We start from the raw sequence: 18,065 nt of genomic DNA on the forward strand, positions 1-18,065 counted from the left end.
CTTTGGGTCTGGAAGCGCCTGAGGTCCAGGAGCTGAGTGCTCACAAAGAGCTTGAAAGCCCCTGGGAAGTTCATCAGAATTGCTGAAAGAAGACTATCTCCAGAACCTTCCTTCCTTGGGAGAGGTAATGAAGCGCAGGTGTTTCTGGAGGCTTAGGGTGGTGTGAAATACCTGGGAAACCCTGCTCCTCCTCAGCTTGTGGCAGTTTCAGGGGCTCCTCCCTAGTGCATTATTAAAAGGGCTGAGGCATCCCAGAGGAGCAGGCAGATACCACAGGCTCTGCCAGGAGAAAGGAGCATTCCGAGGTGTCCTTTGGGGAGCTGGGTTTCATTCTCCCCAGCAGGACTGGGGCTCTCTCCTGACCCCAGGCCTAGAATCCCCTGCTCTGTGGGGGATGTTCACATGCTGGGGAGAGGGGTGGTAGGGTTAGAAGGCTGTTTGCTACTCAGGCCCCTTCCAGCCCAGCCTCTATCTCCACCTAAGATTTTGTGTTATTTCAGAATAGGAGAGTCTACACACTGTGAAGCTCAAGATGGTCCTGAGTGGGGCACTGTGCTTCCGGTGAGTATCTGAACCTCTGACTGGCTGTGTCCTCTGGGGGAAATAAGTTCCAGGTAGACCTGTTGTCCATCCTTTCTGGGTAGGGAGGGGCTGCACCTGCCCAGAGTTGGGGCTCTCATAGGTGGGTGAACAGCTGGGAAGTTGTGAACAGCCCCTCATTGTCCTAAGAGAAGTTTTTCCAGCCTTTGTCAGGCTGGGGCTGGCCACCTCATGGGGGTTCCCTGACGAGAAGGGGGAGCAAGTGAATCACTCTGTGTAGAGCTTCAGCCCCACATATCCATAATGAGAATGGAAGTCAGGAGACCCAGCTCAGAGCTGTTACCACCCACTGGGGTGAATTGAGGTCACTCTGCTCCACTATCTCCCTGCTGCTCTTTGGGGCAAAACAACAACAAAACTATTTGGTCAATCAGTCTGTCTGTCTGCTGGCATGTACTGAGCCAGGCGGTCTGCTGTGTTCTGGACTTCGCACTAGTGAGTGAAAATGGTCCTAGTTCTCTCTGAACTCAGAGTCTAACATAGCTTTGCCCAAGGTGGATTCTGGGGAGCCCCGACCCTATGAGTTGCTTTATATAGTGGAGCTCCTTGATTAAGAGATGTGGGAAATACTGCTTTCTGTGTCTTCTTATAAGAGAACCATGGTACAATTCAATATATTAGTAACTTTCAATGAGATTTGTTTGTGTTTAGCCACCACTGAACCAATTTGCACATAGCATACTTATTTCTGTTTAACACTTGAAGAAACCCATTTTAGGATATATTTTTCTCCTCACAAGATGTCAAAAAATCAACTGAAATCAGAAATGAGAAATAAATTTGAAAAGTAAAATATAAGAATTTTAAATTTATTATTTTATTATTTTTTTTAAAGATTTATTTATTTATTTGAGAGAGAGAGAGAGAGTGCGCAGTGGGGAGGGGCCGAAGGAGAGGGAGAGAGGAACTTAAGCAGACTTCAGACTGAGCACGAGCCCAACGCAGGGCTCGATCTCATGACACTGAGATCACGACATGGCCCAAACCAAGAATCTGACGCTCAACCGACTGCGCCCCTCAGGCGCCCCAAGAATTTTAAATTTAAAGATATTCCTCACTTAATAGGTGGAAGTAAATGTGCCTTGATGTCTTCAATAATGACTGAAGAATCAGATTTTCATCTGGAAGAGGCTTGGGCAATATCTAACCCATTGTCTTAATTAGCAACAGGGAAATTCAGGCCCAGAGAGAGCAAGCAACTTGTCTGTTGGGACTCAGCAGCAGTGGCGGCACAGCCAGATAAGAACCCAGGATTCTGACTCACAGTCCAGTTTCTTTTCCAACATCACACATGGAGGAGAGTGGTTGGTGTAGAAAAGATTGAATAGGGTGAAGACTCAGATGGGAGGTTATTGTTATCCCATTAGGAGGGTATGAGCCCAGCAGGGCAGGCAGAGAAGGTTGGGTGGTTACTTCTGGCACAGCGAGAGGAGAGGGAGACAATGCCTGACACTGGGGGACTCTGTAGAGCCCAGCAATCCCGAGCACCCACCCCTCCCCTAACTAAGCATCATCCTGTCTTGATGTTTCAGAATGAAGGATGCGGCCTTGAAGGTGCTTTATCTGCATGATAACCAGCTTCTAGCTGGAGGGCTGCATGCAGGGAAGGTCATCAAAGGTTGGTGGCAAAACATGACCCTACTTCCCTAGGTCTCTATACACTCTGAGGGGAGGGGGCCTGGAGGGGGCTTAGAATAGCTATGCAAACTGGCACAGGCCTACAGATCCCAGGCCTGACACTGTAGATGGGCATCATAAAAGCAGGCTCTGAACAAGGACAAATAAAATACTATGCCTTCCAGCAAAGTGAGGACACCTAACTCATTGCCACCTGAAGCCTCTATGCAAAGGTGGGAATATTTTCCAGGTTGAATGCTTTGTTCTTCCCTCATAGGTAGACTTAGGCCAAACATTCCTTTTCCTGGGAGCAAGTGCTGGGGAGCCTAAAATAGGCTCCTAGGCCTTTATTCCCATATGGGAGTGGCTTTCTATCCCTTTGCCCTGGGTGGGTTCCCTCTGCTCTCTGGGGATTCCTGGTCCCTCAGAGTGATGGGACCCAGATAGCAGGTGGCACCATCTGGCCTCATGCCCCAGACACCATGACAGGCCTTCTCTCTAAAACAGCACATACCTGCCCACTTGGGACACATTTACTAGGCTCTGGGGCCAGGCAGTGTGTGTGTGTGTGTGTGTGTTTGTGTACACGTGTGTATGCATGCATGCATGTATGTGTGTGTATGTGTTTGTATGTGTGGTATGTGGTAGGGTAGGTTTGTATGTGTGGTACAGAGAGGAATGAGACCCTCTTCTGTTCTCATGTTGGTACAAACATGTCCAAATAACTCTGATGAGAGGCTTATCAAATCGAGTTTCCAAAACAAGGCCAGAGGGTCAAGAGGCATTAAAGGAGGTGGTCAGATCTCCCCTGGGGGTTAGAGAAGACTTGAAGGTTTGAGCCTGGACAAGGGGGTGGGCTAGGGGTGGGAGATGGTACAATGTGCTTACATGCCTTGATGTCATTGGGCCAACTGGCAGGAGACCACCCTTCCCTAGATGACAGCTGCTACCAGGCTTCCTTTCTGCCCAGTCTGGGGACAGGATGTCTCATGTAGGTCTTGTGCTTCAAAGTCCACGGTTTGGGGAGAGGGAGGGAAGGGCAGTCAGGGACCCTGAATCTGGCTTCCTTTCTCTAGGCGAGGAGATCAGTGTTGTCCCCAACCGGTCTCTGGATGCCAAGCTGTCTCCAGTCATCCTGGGCGTCCAGGGAGGGAGCCAGTGCCTGTCGTGTGGGACAGGGCAGGAACCGACTCTGAAACTAGAGGTGAGTCCTGTTAGGGCATCCTTGCTATCTGACTTCACTAAGCCAGCAGATGCTGAAGCCACTGGGCCAGGCATCCTGGGGCCTGATCCTCTCCCTCGCAGGGTTCTGTTGATGACAGCCCTGCCTCTCCATGCCCATGGCCCAGCTCTCCTGCCTCCTCCGCTCCTTCCCCTCACCTGCCATGCCTCTCCACTCACAGCCAGTAAACATCATGGAACTCTACCTCGGTGCCAACGAATCTAAGGGCTTCACTTTCTACCGGCGGGACACGGGGCTCACCTCCAGCTTCGAGTCAGCTGCCTACCCAGGCTGGTTCCTCTGCACCGTGCCCGAAGCAGACCAGCCTCTCAGACTTACCCAACTCTCAGAGGATGCCAGCTGGGGCAACCCCATCACAGACTTCTACTTCCAGCAGTGTGACTAGGGCAATGCACCCCCCAGAACCTACTTGGGCAGAGCCGGCTCAGGCAGGGGCGGAGGTAGAGGAGGACACTGATGGCAACCTCCCCCCATCTGTTCTCAGGGCCCCACCTCTGGCTGGGCACTTGGCCACTCTCCCTTTTGATTCCCAGTTTGGGTAAATCCTTCTGAGATTTGGGGCTTAGTCCATAAGTTTCTTTCCCTATTGAGTGGTGCTACTGGTGTTGAACCTTGCAAAAACCACTCAAGATAAACTGGAAGTCACATGAAAAGTTTCCCAGGGGTCAGGGTGGGGGGAGTGTTGGAAGCCGTTCATGCTTCATGGTAACTTACCCAGTACCCCTGAGCCCCACAAGCCAGCCAGTCCCAAGTTGAGCCTATTAGGGCCACCAGCTGCCCACATGAGGTCCTGTCATCTATCACTATGCAGGAGAGGGAGGTCATAGAGTTAGGGACCCAAAACCCAGCCCGCTCCCTCTTTCCTGTAACTCAGCTGCCATCATATTCTGCATTTCCATCTCAACCCTCATGCGCTAGTCATGGCAGGAGAGGGTGGTGGTGTCCAAGGAATTGACTCCAGCTCAGAAGGCTAAAGAATGGCCAGGCATGTCATATGTTTTGAAACCTGAGGTGCCATTAAAATCCAAGATACTGGTATCTATTCACATGGAAAGATGCTTGTGACATATTAAGAAGAGCAAATTACAAATTAGCATATCTTGTAATTTCATTTTAATTAAAAAATACCTATCTATATATTTCTTCATAGAAAAAAAGTCCAAAAGAGTTTACTTCAATTTTAGCAAGTTAATTTAGCAATTACAGGTAATTTTTCTTTGTATTCTTTTATTTAAATATTTTCTAATTGTTCTACAATGAAGATGAACTTTTTGTGTAATAAGTAAGTTAATCTTGAGGAAAACAGAGCAGACAATATTTCTTTTTTTTTTTTTTTTTTTGTGTTTTTTTTTTTTTTTTTTTTTATTTATTTGAGAGAGAGAGAATGAGAGACAGAGAGCATGAGAGGGAAGAGGGTCAGAGGGAGAAGCAGACTCCCTGCCAAGCAGGGAGCCCGATGCGGGACTCGATCCCGGGACTCCAGGATCATGACCTGAGCCGAAGGCAGTCGCTTAACCAACTGAGCCACCCAGACGCCCCCAATATTTCTAATCATCTTCAGCATCTACTTCCCTGAGTGAAATTCAAACTGAATTGAGCTCTGCTGCTCTGGTCAGCAGCGACAGAATCAGTACACAGACCTCAGCAAAGCTGTGAAGAAAGAGAATATGATGAGTTAGTGTGGTTGGAATCTCCTGGAAAAGGAATTTATAGAAAGAATAATCCTGGACCTAGAGTGGTCATAGCCCCCTGAGATTGCAAGGTGTGGGTTTCAGCCTCCAAAGGGTCCCATACTGGTTGAAATTCATGTCCTTCTGGAAATTTTAGACTGGGGCCTTATTTGGAGACAGGTTCTTTGCAGATGTAATTAGTTAAGAGGTCATGCTGTATTCGGATGGGCTCTAAATCCAGCATGACTGCATATGCAACAGGAGACACACAGGAGACCCAGGAAGAAGGCTATGTGAAGATGGATGCAGATATTGCACTTATGCGGCAATAAGGCAAGAAATACCATGACTGAGGCAACCACCAGAAGCTAGGAAGAGGCAAGGAAGTATTCTTCCCTAAAGCCTTCAGAGGGAGGACAGCCTTCTAGTCTCCTGAATTATGAGAGCAAAAATTTTCATTGTTTTAAACCACCAATTTTGCGGTAATTGGTTATGGCAGCCCTACGACATAAACACAGCTGCTGCTGACCCCATCTCACATCGTGTATGTCCCCTCCCACATTGTACCCGTGTTGTCTCTGTGACTAACAGAATGTGGCAGAAGTAATATGCTACTTTTGAGATTAGATTATAAAAAAGACTCTGCAGCTTCTATCTTGTTTTCTCTGTCTGTTTCTTTGTTTACTTGTTCTGGGGGAAGCCAGCTGCCATCTCATAAGCAGCCCTATAGAGAGACCCATGTGTTGAAAATGAAGCTTCCTGCCAACTGCCACATGAGTGCATTTGAAAGCAGCTTTCCCAGGCACAGTCAGGCCTTCAGATGATGCAACTCTGGCTGACAGCTCGATTGCGACCTCAAGAGAGACTCTGAAGCAGAACCACCTAGCTAAACTGGTCTAGATTTCCAACTCTCAGAAACTGTGAGAAAATAAATGTTTGTTACTTTCAGTTGCTAAGGTTTTTTTAAAAAAAAGATTTGTTTATTTATCTTTTCAGAGAGAGAGAGAGTGCACACAGGGCAGGGGCGGGCAGAGGGAGAGGGAGAGTGAGAATCTCAAGCAGACTCCCTGCTGAGGGTGGAGCTTGATGCAGGGCTCAATCCCAGGACCCTGAGATCATGACTTGAGCTGAAACCAAGAGTCGGATGCTTAACTGACTGAGCCATCCAGGTGCCCCAACTTGTTACACAGCAATAGATAACTAATACATAGGAAAAGAGAAATAAATGCATTTATTTTATTATGATTGCAGTTTTCTCCAATATTTTCATTTTCTTTCTCAAAATCAACATCAGCCCTTTTGTTTCTCCAAACATTCTATTTAAAAGCTGATCATACTAAAGTTATTGAATATTCTCAGTGTCTGCAAGGTTTAGCTCTTCCTTGACTACCTTTGCACCTCCAGTCTGACATGCCAGGGATTATGACTCCAGCATGCCTGCCTAAACTCTAAGGGATCAGAACAGAAGCCAGAGGAGAGGCCTAAATCTGAGCCCCAGGTATTCTTCCTGCACCTCACCGGTCAGACCAGCCTGGCAGGTTCAGATTCTGCTGAAGCACGAGCAAGGAGGTGGCCAGACCAGAAGGGTCTGTCTCTGTGGAGCTACTGAGGCCCAGATGCAGCCAAAGCCCTTGGGTAGCCGACAGCACAAGTCCTGCCACAGGCCTCTCAGGAGTGCCGAGAACACAGGCTCTGGGCACCAGGCTTGTTTCTGCAGACCCATTTCACACTCTTTCTTTGCCCATGGGCCCAGCCATAGTCTCATATTGTCACCTCCTCCAAGAAAACTTTGCTGAATTGAGATCTCTGGTCATCTGCTCTGACTGTGCTACATTGCTATGCCAACTCCCCCTCATTGTAATAATTGATTTGGGGTCTATGGCCCCTGAAATGACCTCAAGGTCAAGGCTGTATTTATTTGTTTCCAAGGATCTCAAATAACATTTGACAAATGGAAACCGGCAAGTATAGAATGTGGAAACTATTCCTCCACCCTGGACTATTCTTTCTCTCTCCTCCACCCATCTAAATGGGCCCACCCTTCAAGGAGCAGCTGAAATTTCACCTCAGTCTGGAAGCTTTCTCCAGCCTGAAGTGATTGATTCATCATTTGTAGGATGGTAGAATTCAAATGGTTTTAGCAGGGATGAGCTGACATGAGTCAATAGAGAAAGAAGGAAAGTAAAACAGAATGTATGGGCTGGGGGACCTTGGCATCATAATTGTTCATATGAAAAAGACATAGTGGTTTTAGATTTCTTCAATTTCAATATAAGTCCCCAGCTTGACCTGTATTTACAGAGGTATTATGCCCACATCACATGGCATTTGTGCAAGGCATAGGCATTGAGGACTAAGAGTGTGTTCTGAATAGTTGAGAGTGTCCCACAATCAAGTCATTAGGGTAGAGGCTAGGAAGCTGAGGGTCTTTATCCTGGAGAAGCAATACACAGAAAGCCCCATTCAAACACTCAAAGCTCTGCCTAGTAGAAAAATAAACTTGTTCTGTGTAATTCCAGGAGGCACAAGCAGGACTGATGAGTAGAAATTACGTGTGACCCAAAAATTTTAACCGCAAGGACCACACACACTGCTAGGGTTTCTTCAAGAAGTTGTGGAGGTATTGAAGAAGAGCCTGATTAACTATGTCTCGGGGGTGCTGTAGCACAGATTTCTCCCTTTGGAGGGATCCTATATGCCATGTCTAAGGCCCTTTCAATTCTAGGAATTTTTTTACTCAAGGAGATTCTCTGCCTCTGTTGTTTCCAATATGCCCTTGTCCTGCAGATTAGAGAGCCCAGTCTTCTTAATTATCTTTTTAAATACTTATGACTTAGCTCCCCAGCTGGACTGTAAAGCTACCTAACAACGAGGACCATGCATTGCACATCTTTGTCACACAGCAGTGTAAATACTCAGTAAATGCTCATTGACTGCCTGGCATAATACCCCATGCATTGGCCCTTTCCACAGAGAGATGAGAGATAGATTGGGAGAGGGGTGAAGAATGACTGTTGGCCTTAGGAAACAGAAATTGGGTCCCCTCCCTGCCCATCTTTTCTTATCTTTCATTCTTTAAGCATCTACATGTGGATTGGCCTCTCCTACTTTCTTACCAGGCCCTTTGAATGACCTAAGAGTGAGAATTATGGGGCGCCTGGGTGGCTCAGATGGTTGAGCGTCTGCCTTCGGCTCAGGTCATGATCCCAGAGTCCTGGGATCGAGTCCCGCATCGGGCTCCCTGCTCCGCGGGAAGTCTGCTTCTCCCTCTGCCTCTTTCTCTCTCTCTGTCTCTCATGAATAAATAAATAAAATCTTTAAAAAAAAAAAAAGAGTGAGAATTATGGTAAGGCAGATGGTTCCCAGAGAACACTATGCCAAGCTTCTCCACCCCTTGCAAGTAGACAGATGGATGGATGGTTGGATGGTTGGACAGACAGGTGGATGGATAGACTGAATTAAGTAATATTGATTAGAGGCTTGAGTATTCTCTTTACTCCTGCCCTGCTCACATGGTGCTCTTTACACCTGCCCTGCTTACACGGTGTCATGTGTCCTAACCCTCCAGGGAACACGATGGCTGCCCAGTCCCAGGATGGATCTAAGGTCAATGTCCTCTGCAGGTGGGTTTCCTTAAATGTTCTGTCTCATCAACCTGATAACAGCTAATAGGACTTGTTGAAAAGCAGAGACTTCCCTCCCCTCTTTCCAAACAGGGCCATACTCCCGATGCCATCAGTCCCCTCTCTCATGTTGTCTTGCTGGCTGCAGCCTGGCTTAAAACACCAGAGGTTGCTCTGTCCTTGGGCCCCTTAAACACATCCCCTCGTGCCTCTTCTACCTCTCTAAGCCTAGGATGGACCCTCATGGGGCACCAACAGGAAGGTGATATGAAGACATCTGACCCCAAGACTATTTATCTGGCTATTGAAACCACCAATAACAGTGTCAATGATAGTAGCTATGAGCAGGGGCCCAGTGACTGGCTTCTGCCAGGCTTTATGGGTGACTCTCTCCCCCTTCAACAAACACTCATTAATGCCCCCACCTTCTCATTATCCATACTGTGCTAAAGACATTGTGAAATCCCTAGGCTCTTCTTTCCCAAACTAGAGCCAATTATAAAGATTGCAGCAGGCTTGAGCCACCCTGACCAGACAGTATAAACTCGGGGCAGATGCCCTGGAGAAATCAGTTGGATGTTCCAGGCACCCAGGATTTCAGGTCAGTGGTTCATAGGCAGTATTCTATCTCTCCTCACTTTCCTTCTCCTTTCTGTCAATATCTCTGGTATGCCCCCTCCCTTAACTCCTCCTGGCAAGCTCTTTAGATAACAAGGTATCCCCTCCACAGAACATCATGGGATGCTAAATAAGTCTGGGAGCACATAGAAAGAATTTGAGAGAAAGCATGGGTTAAACCAAGTCAAGATTTTTAAATATTTAGAACCATAGATTTTAGGAAGTAATTTCAGAAGAAATCAACCAGGCCAGTGGTATTCACCAGTGTGTGGTGAGGCTTGGGGTTTGTTAGATGTGCCCAGTGCCTGCTTTAGTGGTCAAAGACAGGGTTCTGGTATCACCCTCATTCTCTGATTCAGCAAAAGCAAGTTCCCTTTATCCATTTTACTTTCATTAGATTTCTGTGTAAATTTTCATTGTGAAACTTAGTTTTGAAAAATACTGACCTTGCCCAGCCTCTCTTCCTAATGATAACAAGTTGGAGGCCCAGGGACTAAAGGGGACTTTATAAGGTAGCAAGCCAAATTGGTAGCAAAGCTAGGTCTAGAACCCAACCTGGCCATTGAAATCTTCTCTGTGTGTTTCTATGTCTTGCTTGTAAGCATATATGTGTGTCAGGGTGGTTGGAGGGAGCTACAGGCCACACTTCATGGATCAAGATATTGTTAACTTTTATAAGGGAAACAAATGTCTGTATATAGAACAATACATAAGACAGTGAAATCTAATAGGATTTCAGAGTAGGGTTGCAAGAGTAAAGGAAGGATTCATCGTTTGATCTGGAAGAATCTTAATAACCACAGACTCTAATTCCATGATTTTACAGATGCTGAAACTGAGAAGTGGAGGTGATGTGACATAACCTTGTATGTCTGAGCTGTTACTCTGACCTGATAATTAATTTGGCAGAACTAGAGACTCAACCTGTAGATAAATGATACCATATCCAGTGCCTCTAATGCCAAAAGACCTGAATGGACGGCAAGGAGGGGGGATGACTTTTGAGGCAGGGAAATCAAAGACAACTGTGAGCATGCCCACAGGGAAGAAAGAAGGCATGTGCCTGGAGGGGTGGTTTAGTGTCCACAGAGAAGTGAGATACACTCATACACGTGAATCAGGGCCAGATGGTGATGAAATGGGCAGCCACTGTAGACTCTAGAGCTGGGTGGAGATGTTGTGAAAGCAATACCTAGAATATAGGTCCAGGTACCTCACATAGGTTGGGCTGGATTGAAGGTAGAAAAGCCAGGAATACAGGCACAGGTACAATGGCTATTAAGACAAAGTTACATTTTAGGGGCACCTGGGTGGCACAGTTGGTTAAACATCCAACTCTTGATTTCAGCTCAGGTTCATGCTCAGCATGGAGTCTGCTTGAGATTCTATCTACCTCTGCCTCTTTCCACTCATGTGCATGTGCTCTCTCTCTCTCTCAAATAAGTAAATAAATCTTTAAAAAAAAAGACAAAATTACATTTTAAAGAATAATTTATGAGAACTTGCTAGCAAATCAGATGTAGAGTAAGGAGAAGGGGAGAGATGAATGGGCTGGGAGGAGGAGAAGATTGATTTGACTTCAGATCTATTTGGTTGGGTGTAATGGCAGGAAGTCCAAAGGGAGGTGTCCTATAGACTGTTGAAGATAAAGTATCATGTTCAATTGGGACTTGGGAGGCTTTAGACCAATATGATCACTGCAGCTATGGAAATGGATGAATGGCAACTCATGGGGTATGAGAGAGAAGTGCTTAGAACTTAGACTTGTGGCTTCCAGCCTTAGGGACACCACCAAATGGAAAGGAGAATCTACACAGACCTGAGAAGGGGGAAAATGGAAGTGTGAAGGGAGTCAATTAATGTCAAGAGCTCTGAGGAGGCAGAAGCCAAATAGCAGAAGAATCAAAAGAGTCTTTTGATTTGGCTCCGCAGAAGTTAATATTGGTCTTGGAGAGAACATAGTCCACATAGAAAACGTGTAGGAGAGCAAGGAGAGGATGTGATGGAGAAAGCTCAGTGCTACTTGGGTGGCGGTTTTTGACTCAGGACAGGTGGATTGATGAAGTCTGAGACAGCCAGAGATGGTGTCCAGGGAGGACAATAGGCCAGAGTCCAGGGAAAGGTCACCTGGGGACAATAGGGAAAGAAATCTTAGGGGATGGAGTGTGTGGTGCATTGGGAGGGACCATGGCAGATGCTTAGCACCAGGACCCCAGGCTCTCTGATGGACTAGAAGCTGGCTTCTCACTCCTATTCACCTCATCACAGTCTAGCCAGAACCCAGGAGGGGGTGCCTGATATGGCAGTCTTTGGGAGAAATACTGGGATTTGGGGGTTGGGCCAGGACAGGAGGCTTCTGGGGCCCCTGGAGATCCAGCTAGACTGGACCAGCACTGAATTTCTGCCTGCCCCTTGTGCTCACATTGACCGAGAGTGGGAGTCATCATCCTCACACAGAGCCCTCCACTTGATCTGTCCCGGCCAGACCTTGGTATAGCTACTAGCCTGCCCATTAGTTTTGCTGCTGCAACCAAAAGAGCCCCAGTAGTTTGGCTGAGAGAGAGAACAGCATCAAGTGTGCTTGCATTGAGGCCACGCTGCTGATGGCCTGTCTGGGCTGGGAGATCCTCTATCTAGTCCTTTGCTACTCAAAGTGTGGCCAGGGACCAGCAGTGTTCATATCACTTGGTTGCATGTTTGAAATGCACAGTCTCAGGCTCCAGCCCAGACCCAGGGAACCAGAACTGGCAGGTGATTTATATGTTCACTGGAGAGTGAGAAAAACTGAGATGGTATACCAGTTCCCAAGGCTGGCTTGTCATGGAGTCACTTCAAGCCCTGGCGAATCAGAACCTTCAGGTGACTTTAGTGCCAGGCTGGGCAGTGGGACAGGGTTTGAGTCCAGCTCATCCTCAAACTGTGAGGCTGGAGCATACCCCACCTCAATCTCAGCTCCAGGAAGTACTCCTGTCTAAACTCTTTGGGGAACCTGTTCTTCGGTTTCCCCAAGCTAGCACCATGCACACGTCATGGGCTCACACCCCGGTCAGATGGCCCCAAAGGAGGGTGAAACAGAGCTGTCTGGAACTTGCTGAGCTGGGGAGATCATGGAGGACTCTGGCAGGCCAGTTATAGATAAGCAGCCTAGTGAGATTTTTCCACCCTGTGATTTGGTGATTTGGGGGCCCCCAGGGGGCCTGCCCCCCAGCTCTACCCACCCTTCTCTGACAGCCCTTCTCTCCTTCCCCCTCAGCAAGGACCAGTCGCCCACAATTGCAGGAATGTGCTCCCTCCCCATGGCAAGATACTACACGTAAGTCTTCCTGGAGTCCTCCCTCTCTAAACCAGGGGCCTGGGGATGATGTGGGAAGAGGGAAAGAAGGCTGAGGGGAGGGATGCGGCTCCATCTCACCCAAGAAATCTCCAGTACCCCATAATTAAGCTTAATCATCATCCTCATCACAATAGCTCTCTTTCCTGACCATCTGCAAGATGCCAGCCCTTCTGCTGCCTTGCCTCCCTCCTGAGTAACCTAGAAGGGGGGCATGACTGAATCCATTCAGATTTGGAAACTGAAGCTCAAAGATGTTAAAAAAAATTACCTCATGTCACACAGAGCCAGGACTCACCCCTTATGCCGCTCTGTCCTCTCTCCAAGAGCTCAGAGACAATTTTGAATCTCAGTGACGGCATCTTTATATGTTGGCCTCTGTGGCCTTTCCTCCCTGTCTGCACTCCCAACTATCCCTTTTACCTCATTTGACATTTGAGACTTTCCTTATAGTTTATACTTTATTGCCTGTGATTTCTCGTAAACTGTCTCCAGCCCTTTGAGGAATGAGATGAGACATAACACAAATAAAACAGGACTGACTTCTGGGTCACATTTCCTCAGCACCTCCATGGGCCTGCCCTGTCCTAGATACCAGGGGGCCAGTTGGGGCCTCCAGGAAGTTACAATGTGCCTGGGGAGGCAAGACACATGTGCATGAAGCACCCACATGACAAAACAGATGTCAGCACCTTGGGGTATCTAACTTGGATTCTGGTCTTCAAAGAGAATGTTGCTGGCAGATGAGTTCCGCACAAGTCCTGGTTGCCCAGGTTGGAGAGAGAATGGCAAACCCAGGCTCTTTTCAGATCTTTATTTTTATTGTACAAGTGAACCTTCTTTACACACATACAGTCATTAGCTAAGGGTATTATAATTAGTTGTTACTGAGATAAAAAAAATCTGGAGGCAATGGTGTTGGCCCAGAGGTTCTGCCGTTGGAGATAGGGAGGGCTCCCCAGGTCCTGAGAGCGGCTGACATTTTGAAACCAGCCAAGCCACCGACATAATAACCTGCGAGCTAATAACCTGCATGACTTTGATGTTGCACACGCTCACCATGGTTTCCTCCCTGTTCCCCAACACATATTTACCCTCCCAGGCTGATCATTGGAACCATCGCCAACCCCAAATAACTGTAATCACACCCTGCTCCAGCTCTTTGCTGACCTCCTAAATTTGGCACCCATAACACGGGGCCACCCCAGAATACACCTTGCATGGAACAGGGTGGCCATGTTGGCACACCCACTGTCACATAGGATTTTTTTTTCTGATTTGTGAATTTTGTTCTATAAAAAAGCCTTTAAAATATTTGAAAAGCAAACCACACTTTATTTTTTTAAAGATTTTATTTATTTATTTATTTTAGAGAGAGAGAGAGCACGTGCAAAGGGCAGGAGGAGAGGGAGGGAGGATCTCAAGCAGACTCCGCGCTAAGCACAGAGCCTGACATGGGGCTTGATCTCATGACCCTGAGATCAAGACCAGAGCCAGAATCAAGAGTCGGATGCTTAGCTGACTGAGGCACCCAGGGGCCCCACAAACCACACTTTATTATACATTCAATTAATCCTCTTCACTGAAGAAAATAAAACATTTATGCAAAATTGGGTCAGGCCCAGAAAATCTGGGATAAGGCTCACTGTATCCTAGAGACATCTGAGCCTCACTGGGAAATTTCTCAGGAAGGGCATGAAAAGGGGCTAGCATAATCAGGAAAACTCTGTCTACCCATCAATGAGAAGGCACTGGCTTTCCTCACTGCCCCAGGACCCTGACAGAGGCCAACGCTGGTAAAGGGAGCCTCTGAGAATCACGAGCTCCAGAAGACCTTCCCTTGCCTTAAGGCTGACCTGTTTTTACCCGCTCTTGGGTGGAGTCATGCACCTACTTCTCACCTATAGGAGAGAAGAACACCTAAATGCTCAGTGTGGTACTTCAGAGCATGGGGGCGGGAAGACTTTGGGGCTTGGTGGTGCCTGAAGGGAGCAGGTCGTGAGCACAATCATCTTGTTCCAGAATTAAGGATGCAGATCAGAAGGCTCTATACTTAAGAGGTGACCAGCTCCTGGTGGGAGATCCCAATTTGGACAGCTGCTGTGCAGGTGAGCCACTGGGGCCTCCATCCCCTCAGACACACCCATGCTCCACCTGCCACCGGCTCTCCCCTTCCCTCTGCCTCTGGTGACAGTGAGAAGAGGCAGGGAGCCGCTGAGGACCTCTCCTGAGGGTGTCATGACCGCTACAGGGGTCCCAGCCTGCCCCGCAGCCTGCATGCAGGGGTAAAGCCAGGTGTGCCCTGGGCCAGCTCTTTTCTGCCCAGGTGTAGCTCGCTGAGAGCTTGTCATCTAGGTCCTCTCATCTTCTGGCTCTCTTCTCTCTTTCCTCCCAGAGAAGATCTGCATACTTCCCAACAGAGGCCTGGACCGCACCAAAGTCCCCATCTTCCTGGGGATCCAGGGAGGCAGTCGCTGCCTAGCCTGTGTGGAGACAGGAGAGGGTCCTACCCTGCAGCTGGAGGTGAGAAACCACACCATATTCTGGGGTGCCCCACAGACATGGCCTGGCTTCCTGGGTGCTCTGGCATCTCTGTACCCATCTGTGGACTCCCAGCCAAGTCCACACATGCCTCCCCTTCCCTCTGCACCTAGTGCCAAGACCCCTGCCCTCCAGAACCTGCAGAAAGCACTGCCCTGGGTACTGACCCTCCCTGTAAAGTCCCTCACTGGCCACCCCCTGGGGGCCTCTAGGGCTGATATCTCAACCAGTGGCCTTATCCTGCAGCAGCCATCTTGCCCCCCACAGGATGTGAACATCGAGGATCTGTACAAGGGTGGTGAAGAAGCCACACGCTTCACCTTCTTCCAGAGAAGCTCGGGCTCAGCCTTCAGGCTTGAGGCTGCGGCCTGGCCTGGCTGGTTTCTCTGTGGCCCAGCTGAGTCCCAGCAGCCAATACGACTTGTCAAGGAGAGTGAGCCATTGGCCCACACTGAGTTCTACTTTGAACAGAGTCGGTAGGGAGGCGGCAGGAGGCTGAGCTCCAGGCTGGCGCCCCCAAACCAAGCTCATCCTGCTTAGGATCTGTGGTAGGCAGAATAATGCCCCTCTAAAGATATCCACATCCTAATCCCCAGAATCTGTGAATACGTTACCTTACAAGACAAAAGGGACTTGGCAAATGTGATTAAGGTAAGGATTTTGAGATGGGGAGACCATCCTGGATTATCCCAGTGGGCCCAGTGTAACCACAGGGGTCCTCATAAGAGCGAGGCAGGAGGGTGAGAGCCAGACACTGGAAAATGCTATGCTGCTAATTTTGAATGTAGAGGATGGGGGCTACCAGCCCACGAATGCTGGTGGTTTCCAGAAGCCAGATAATGCAAGGGACAGGATTCTCCCCTAGAGCTTCCAGGAGAAACAGTTGAATTTTAGTACAGTGAACCCATTTCAGACACCTGACCTCCAGAACTGTAAAATAATAAATGTGTGTTGTTTTAAGCCACCAAGTTTGTGGTAATTTGTTATAGCAGCAATAGGAAAATAGTACAAAGTCTTAGTAGGCCCCTGTGAACAGTGTTTAATGAAAGGTGCGTGGGTCACTCAGTGAGTTCTTAGAAGGCTGCCTACAGCTTTTCCTGCAGCCCATCTGCTCCAGAACTTCTAGAAACAGCCAGAAGCTGCAGGCAGAATCTAGCTCTCCCCCTCTGTCCCTGGGTGGACAATGTCATGGGCTCCTCACAATTGTAGTTTTAGTTCAGGTCTTGTGATTTGCCTATCAGGTATTTCACAGTGTATCAGTCATTTGACCGATTGATCAATGCCACTGGTTGTCTGCTGGTTTTGGCATGTGAGGACAAGGAGGAGCAGTGAGGGACAGATGGCGAGTTTGTACTGGGTATGTTGAGTTTAAGGCTGTGGTGGAGCTAATGGGCTGAGGTGACTTGTTCCAGCCAACACTACAGGGCTGGGACTTGGCTGAGAGTTTGCAGTTAGGACTGATACTTGTCTTCAGAGCCCAAATCTCTCTCCATTTCACAGACAATCTGGGGTCGGGTGCAGACTAGGGCAGAGAGCCCATGGTGTCGGCACTCAGAGCAGTGGGCTGCTGGCACTCTTCCTCTTCTGTGTAACTGCTCAGCGTCCATGCAACATGACTCAGGGGCCAGGGCATTCAAGGACAGGCTGTCATCACCCTCAGAACCACCCTGCAAGGCAAGCATTTTTGCCCATTTGACAGATGAGGACACTGAACTAGAAGGGGTGAAATAACTTGCTGAAGGTCGCATGAGCTGTACATGATGGAACTCAAGGTCATTCTGGCCCATCTGACCCCAATGTTGTTCCACACATTTTTATTCCACTCTTATTCTGGGAGTTGGGGAAAGGATGGTAAACAAGAACAAGCTTCTTTGGAGCTGATAATTGAGTGGGGGAAACATTGAATAGGCAAATAATCAAAGAAGAAAACAAACAAACAAGGGCAGTTTACATGATAGAGGGTGAGGGCGGTAAGTATTGACAGATATAACATTGGAGAAGGTGGGCAGGGGAGGTGACTCTTTGAGGAGGTGACATCTGAGCTGAGGCTGAAGGACAGGAGTGAGTGGGACTAGGAGTGATGAGGCAGAGGAATAGCAAGCATACGGGCTCTGAAACAGAAGGGGCTTGGTGTGTCCAAACAGCAGTGGGAAGCAGGGGTGTTGGAGCCTGGAGAACAAGGGAGAGGGTTAGGAGGTGATCAAGACCAGCAGGGGCTGGGTCCTGGGGGCCTTAAAGGCAAAATGAGCACTTCAGTTTATCTTTAAGTGTGAAGGGAAGCTATGGGAAGGGTTTTAGCTGAGGAGAGACATGCTGGCCTGATGTCTTTAATAAGTTCAGATTCTTACCCTGCCTCTCCATTGCCTGCATATGCCCCAATTACTTTATCACCTGGCTATCATGTCATACCTGTGTGTTTATGTGTTGAGACTACTCTGTGCTTTTGGAGGGCATGCTCTGTTCAATTTCAGGTCACCAGTACTCAGAGTAGCTGCTGGAACACCAAAAGTGTTGAAGAAGTACAAAGTCTCGAATGGATTGGTGGATGATCACTTGGGTCTTGCTGATGGTTTAGGAGAGAGTGTAAGGAGAGCCATGGTAGCATGGTGGATGGTGCCCACTGTGGCGCAGAGGCAGAGCTAGCAGAGAGGGCTGGGCAGGGCTTCGAAAAGGAAAGGGTACTTAGTCTGGGCCTCAAAGAAAGAGTAGTTTTCCAGTCAGAGAGTGTGGGCATGGGCATTTCTAGGCAGAGAGAACGACTCTGGGAGGTGTGATGGAGAAGAGCTCCTAGCACTTCTGGGACCCAGGGCTTATGGCTGAGG

The 18,065-nt window shown here is 48.3% G+C and overlaps 2 protein-coding genes across 4 annotated transcripts; both read left to right on the forward strand.

The window, feature by feature from the left end:
• Positions 1 to 270: 270 nt before the first annotated feature.
• IL36RN (interleukin 36 receptor antagonist) lies at positions 271 to 4,826 on the forward strand. Of its 2 annotated transcripts, none has more exons than XM_021697536.2 (5): positions 271 to 305; positions 501 to 561; positions 2,133 to 2,218; positions 3,294 to 3,421; positions 3,621 to 4,826. In XM_021697536.2, the coding sequence occupies exons 2-5, from the start codon at positions 533 to 535 to the stop codon at positions 3,843 to 3,845; spliced, it is 468 nt and encodes a 155-aa protein (XP_021553211.1). In that variant the 5' UTR covers positions 271 to 305; positions 501 to 532; the 3' UTR covers positions 3,846 to 4,826. The 2 variants fall into 2 exon arrangements, with proteins under 2 accessions (XP_021553211.1, XP_021553212.1); XM_021697537.2 differs by having other exon boundaries at positions 288 to 305; positions 506 to 561.
• Positions 4,827 to 9,334: 4,508 nt separating this feature from the next.
• Positions 9,335 to 16,205, forward strand: IL1F10 (interleukin 1 family member 10). Of its 2 annotated transcripts, none has more exons than XM_021697796.1 (5): positions 9,335 to 9,354; positions 12,625 to 12,684; positions 14,725 to 14,810; positions 15,098 to 15,225; positions 15,511 to 16,205. In XM_021697796.1, the coding sequence occupies exons 2-5, from the start codon at positions 12,653 to 12,655 to the stop codon at positions 15,721 to 15,723; spliced, it is 459 nt and encodes a 152-aa protein (XP_021553471.1). In that variant the 5' UTR covers positions 9,335 to 9,354; positions 12,625 to 12,652; the 3' UTR covers positions 15,724 to 16,205. The 2 variants fall into 2 exon arrangements, with proteins under 2 accessions (XP_021553471.1, XP_021553472.1); XM_021697797.1 differs by lacking the exon at positions 9,335 to 9,354 and adding an exon at positions 10,198 to 10,237.
• Positions 16,206 to 18,065: the final 1,860 nt, after the last annotated feature.

Source organism: Neomonachus schauinslandi, chromosome 10 (assembly GCF_002201575.2).
Source record: "Neomonachus schauinslandi chromosome 10, ASM220157v2, whole genome shotgun sequence".
Taxonomy (NCBI): Eukaryota; Metazoa; Chordata; class Mammalia; order Carnivora; family Phocidae; genus Neomonachus; species Neomonachus schauinslandi.

Bases quoted from the DNA above. Each gene is read 5' to 3' on its own strand.
- IL36RN (XM_021697536.2), top strand. From the start codon at position 533: ATGGTCCTGAGTGGGGCACTGTGCTTCCG. The intron at 562-2,132 runs GTGAGTATCTGA...TTGATGTTTCAG, and splicing joins AGTGGGGCACTGTGCTTCCG to AATGAAGGATGCGGCCTTGA. The intron at 2,219-3,293 runs GTTGGTGGCAAA...TCCTTTCTCTAG, and splicing joins TGCAGGGAAGGTCATCAAAG to GCGAGGAGATCAGTGTTGTC.
- IL1F10 (XM_021697796.1), top strand. From the start codon at position 12,653: ATGTGCTCCCTCCCCATGGCAAGATACTACAC. The intron at 12,685-14,724 runs GTAAGTCTTCCT...ATCTTGTTCCAG, and splicing joins CCCATGGCAAGATACTACAC to AATTAAGGATGCAGATCAGA. The intron at 15,226-15,510 runs GTGAGAAACCAC...TGCCCCCCACAG, and splicing joins GTCCTACCCTGCAGCTGGAG to GATGTGAACATCGAGGATCT.